Here is a 5393-nt window from a genome sequence, read left to right as displayed (position 1 = left end):
CCGACTTATTTCTTAATCGGATATTTCACGGCAATGTCAAAATTGGTCATGTCTAATTGGAACTTTGTACTTTGTAATATTAAGTCCAACATACACTGAAGCATGTGACTCTCATGAACAGCAAACACTCACGACTTTAACTGTGACCTTTTCTTCTTTATTTCAAACCTTTTGAAAAAGTAAAATAAACAAGGGCAGATGAAACGGTGCCTCGCTGGCAGAAGCTCGCCATGTTTCCGTACTGTCACTCCTCATTAGCTGATGATGGGCTGTCTCCCTGATGGACAGCTACCTCCCAAGGCGGAGGTATAAGGCCTGCACACACACACAGACGTAGACAGGGGCAGCACCCGCGGGGCAGCATGTTTCCTCCAAACATCTGATGGCATGTCTGTGCCCGCTCTGAGCCGCTGATGCCAGACTCACACACAGGCACATGCGCAGTGACCAGAGAGCGGCCTTGCAGGGTCACTGCAAGCGAAATGGAAAAAGACGATACAGCAGTGCATTCACTCACTCCACTGTGGGTTTATTTTATTATTCTTATTCCGCTCTTACAGAAATGTTTTACTTTAGCCGATGGATGACGCCAGCTCCAAACCTGCCTCTTCCGACGATGACAGGACTTTTGACAGTTGAAGGTGTCTGGGCAGTTGAAAAAGGGTGTGTGGCATGGATGTACAGGGAATTATGTGAAAATATTTGTTCTATTAGGTCGTCTGAGATGAAGTCCGTTCTCAGCCATGCCAAGAATGTCCCCAGTGTGCCCACCCACCCATTAACCTGTCCAACAACCCACCATTGTCTGGCGCAAAAAAACAACAACACTTGATTTAGAGTGTGCAGGGTTCTCAGCTCAAAGGTCACGACACATGGAGATGATTTCACTTCTTTTGTAATTCATATTTACAGTGTATTTACTCTGTGCTAAACAACACAAAAGTGAGTATTTGAACTGCACGTAAACACAAATGAACTCTTGGAAAGTTTATCATCCTGTGAATTTTAAACAATCTAAGCACAAAGCATGACAACCACTGAAAACGTGAGGATATTTTTTTATGACCAGCAGGAAATTGAAACCAGAATATGACTGATGTTTTTCTTCTGTTTAACCAGCAATGCAAACATTGGATTTGTGACTCATTAAAATCAGCTTTGAGGTGGCAAAGCAAACCAAAAGCAGCTGCTGCTGATCATTCAAACTGGTTTCAGTGGAGACCTTTTATAACGTAAGCGACTTGAAGTTAATGTCAGATGCTGAACGTTCTAAACACGGTGGAGCCGGTGAGGGATGATTTGTCCTGCAGTTCTGTTTGAGCTTGTTTCTCGGATTCTTTTCAACTGGAGGTGGATGCATATTTATCATCAGCACCCTTCAGGCAGGCATCCATTAAACATCCCGAATTGCAGAGAGTGTCACGGCCTTCGACGATTGCTTGTTTAAAAATGACATATTGCAGACGTTTCTCGCAGCACTTGCGTGCCACGCGAGCGCCATGTGGTAAATACAGACGAGTTTGATGGCCTGTGAAATTGCCACATTGTTAATCATGCATATATTTATGATATGGGAAATGCTGACTCTTGTGCAGGAGCAAAACCTCTGAGGCTCTTTTAACATCAATCATATCCGATCCTTTATTTCGCACATGCAGAGCAGACGTACCCAGGTCCGTAATAAAGTTTGTATAATAAGTGAGAGTGTGTTGACTCGAAGTCTCACAGACTCCGTCTGGTTAGAGGGGTGAAGACTTAGCTAGATCCATCTTTTTTTCACTGTAGTGGGTGCTTAGTTGTCCCACAGCTTTGGCGTGCTCCTCATCCACCTCCTCCTTTAGTCTCTGCTGCTCCTTCAGGAAGTCTGCCCATTCCTCTTTCAAACGCTCCATGTTCAGCTGCATTTGGTTGCTCTGGAAGGAAAATTGACATGGGAACACAGCGAAAAGTGATGGAAAGTTTTGAGTGTAATTACAGTAAATATATATATGTTTATAATATATGTTTTTATAGTGTAACTTTCAATTAAACAACTTTACAAATCTGTGTGTGATGCCTCTTGTGCGACGTTATCTCTCACACCTCCTTGCACTCACACACATTCACACACTACAGTGACGATGCTGGTGATGTAAGGCAGAGCTCATTGTGGACTCTGGATGTTGGCATTCTGCCTTGAATACATGCTGAAGACACAATATAAGAAATGCCTGTGTTATCTGTCATGCAATCCAGTTTTATGAGGCTATGATGCCGGAGCCTGAGTTGTTTTTACCTGCTGTGCCTCTAGCTCCCTCTGCTGGACTCTGTCTGCCATATGATTAGCAGCCTCCACTGTGAGAGGAAGACACAAAAATATAAAAAGCCAAGTTCAGACAAAACAATGCCTTTTTTTAGAATGAAATAGAGAAAAGGGACAAAATGTGACCATCATTTGCCATAGAATGTTTCATCACACCATTACAGGAAGTCAAAATGGGAACTTTATCATTTGTGAGTTCACATGCAGTGTTATCAAATATTGCCTGCATTCTGAAGCTAGTTCAGTAACTGTTGCATACAAAAACAAAGGTTTTCCATCTAAATAAACAGTAAAAAGCTTGAAATGAGACAATTACAGCAAAGTCTGACACAAAGCTGAGAGAGGACACTTACATCGTTTGGTGAGGTTGAACATCAAATCCTGGTTCACAGCCTCTAAATCTGTGGGCTGCATTTGTTCATTTGCTTCCACCACCATTTTATTGAGATTCTTCAGCAGTCTGCTCTCCCTGTGTCCACGTTTCTCCTGGAAAACCGAGAGTTTAGTGTCATCCCACACAGACAGACACAAACTTAACGCACCAAAAACACATGCCATTGAATTTGAATCGTTTGTGTCTGGTCAGGCATTTAGTTTGCATGTTGCTCCACGACACGCCTCACTACTGTCAAAATGAATAATCATGAAAATCGTAAGAACAGTTCTATTGTGTGATTAGTTTCCTCCTCCACGTGGATGTCAGGGTTTGGTTCAACAACTAAATGTCAGCCATACAGCGCACTGATACTCGTGGAAAACGTTGTGCTAGGACTCGTTAGGAGTCGATTCAACTTGCAAACCTTTTGAGAACCTGTTTGCTTTTCCGTAGAGCCAAGTCACTGTATACACCGCTCTATGCATGCTTGCTCAAGTTTGTTCTGCACCTCAGCTGACGACCAAAGAACAGAACTTTTCCACAACTGGTTTAGGATTAGGCTCAGAACCAGCAGGTGGACACACACAATCTCAATCCTCTGGATGAAGGGCAGTCTTCATTACTGGGCCCCAGCTCGGCTCCTAACACAGTGTGTGTGTGTGTGTGTGTGTGTGTGTGTGTGTGTGTGTGTGTGTGTGTGTGTGTAAGTCTGTGATCTGTAATCACCTCAAACTCTCTCACGAAGAAGCGGATCTCTGCGTTGATGATGGGTCTGTGGTGAAACAGACGGGACTGGATATCACCCACATCTGCAGGAACAACACACATCCACTTAGATTTACACTATTGTGTTCGCTAGCCTGCATGCTATAACATTTCATTTCATTCATATCAGGTTCTGCATATCATTATTTTTATAACTGATCTCTACACTATCAGTCCTTATCAAACTAAAATGCATTTTTCTAAAGATCAGCTCACACATCCAGATGTTAGTTCCACTGCTAAACTCAGTCATGTGACCTTTTGATTAGCCTCCCATCATATCGTAGTCTGAGACAGGAGCTAGCTAACATGCTAACAAAGAAAGACCTTTCTCTGCTGTGGGTTTCACTCACCTTTAGATATCTTGTCCATGTTGAACAGCCTCTGTGGATCTGTCGCTGTCAGCAGCTCAAACTAAGTTTTCTTCACTGCAGAGCAGCTAGCTTAACCAGCTGCTAACTGCTAACTCACAGGTTAAATGCTCCACGATGCTAAGCTAACCGGCAGTAAATTGCCTATGAAAGCTGCTGAGCAGAAGAAACCACGGTGTCGTTAACGTTCACGTGTTATTCAGATGTAAAGAAACATCTCGGCTTCAGTGTGAAGACGTGAATGAAAGTCAGCTGACTGAGATGTAAACAAGCACTACTACTTCCGGGTACGGACTGAACCAAGTGACTGAAAGAGGGGTGTCGGAGTCAGATCGGACTTTGTTTTTAAATCAGTTCACCTAAAATACATAATTCCAATGTTTTTATCTGAGGCAGTGACGTTTTGTTAAATTGACCGTGACACCGGAAACTGTTTGTGTGACTGTGTGAGACTGAAGAGAGTCAGAGGTGTGGACTGTAGTTCTGTGTGCGGACAGCAGGTGTCAGTGTTGCTCTGTGTGTGGAACAGTGGCATCAGATGTGATATACATGTACATGTACATGTAATATACATGTAGTATACATGATATATACATGTGATGTCATGTATTCTATCTGAAGTGCACACTCTCATGTGTAACATTCTTTAGGTGCAGTATCCATCGTGTGCTTCCGCCTGTTTCTGTTTGCATTGTTCAGCTGTGGCAATTTTGTTGTATCCTTTTCTGTACAATGAAACAAGCCTTTCTATTCCATTCTATTTCAATTCATGAACTATTAATTATCAATTTATTATTCACGCATGAACCAATTTCTTGCAACTTGCCATTGTGCCTTATTAGAAGTGATGTATTCTAATGTTGTAATAGAGATCCTTCATTTTTAAATTTTGTTTCTATAACATAAGCTTCATCTGTAAATATCCTGTGATAAATGCAAGTCCATCTTTACGTCCCTCTATGAGCATATGAAATGATTAATGTGTATAACACCACAGGGAATGGATAAACTAAATGTTATTTCATTATATTAGTACTCTCACTAAATAATCTTTGTGTGAGTATAAGGAAAGTTAATTCCTTTCTACTGATTTAAATTACAGCTGAATTGATTTTTTCATCAAGATCAACTCATCAAGATAAACAGATAAAGATACAGTGAGAAAAGTCAAAGCAGTCACACATTGTTTGTTTGGGAAACTGTGTCACCAATGACCACAAGGTGGCACTAAACCTCTCACATTGGTTTTGAAAATCCAGTGCAAAAACCCTGGATTAGCAAATGCTTTTATTAGGCTTCATGAAATGCAAATAAATTGGCATGAATGTATTAATGAACAAGTCACTTGTGGCAAGAGCAAAGTACATGCAGATATTCAGTCAGAGCAGAGGAGGCAGCGTTTGGGGGCAAACACTGCAAATTAGTCGACAAAAGTTTGTTTGTGACTTTTAAATTCATTCAGGACTGTCATAGTCGGTTAAGAGAAAAATCACCAAGGCCCCATTTAGTCCCACCGATGTGCAGTTAAACACTGATTACATCCTCCATTAGTTTGGATTAGCTCACAGGACTGAAGGTT

General features: G+C 41.7%; 1 protein-coding gene across 1 annotated transcript; it reads right to left on the bottom strand.

Moving 5' to 3' along the window:
- Nucleotides 1-504: 504 nt before the first annotated feature.
- On the bottom strand, nucleotides 505-4118 carry bloc1s5 (biogenesis of lysosomal organelles complex-1, subunit 5, muted). Its single transcript, XM_020087433.2, has 5 exons — nucleotides 3797-4118; nucleotides 3405-3487; nucleotides 2656-2788; nucleotides 2276-2334; nucleotides 505-1913 (listed from the first exon to the last, which is right to left on the bottom strand). The coding sequence occupies exons 1-5, from the start codon at nucleotides 3813-3815 to the stop codon at nucleotides 1740-1742; spliced, it is 468 nt and encodes a 155-aa protein (XP_019942992.1). The 5' UTR covers nucleotides 3816-4118; the 3' UTR covers nucleotides 505-1739.
- Between the last annotated feature and the right edge of the window lie 1275 nt (nucleotides 4119-5393).

This window comes from Paralichthys olivaceus, chromosome 17 (assembly GCF_024713975.1).
Source record: "Paralichthys olivaceus isolate ysfri-2021 chromosome 17, ASM2471397v2, whole genome shotgun sequence".
Lineage (NCBI taxonomy): Eukaryota > Metazoa > Chordata > Actinopteri > Pleuronectiformes > Paralichthyidae > Paralichthys > Paralichthys olivaceus.
Note: the sequence above shows the minus strand (reverse complement) of the source record. Positions and strands in the feature narration are given on the sequence as shown.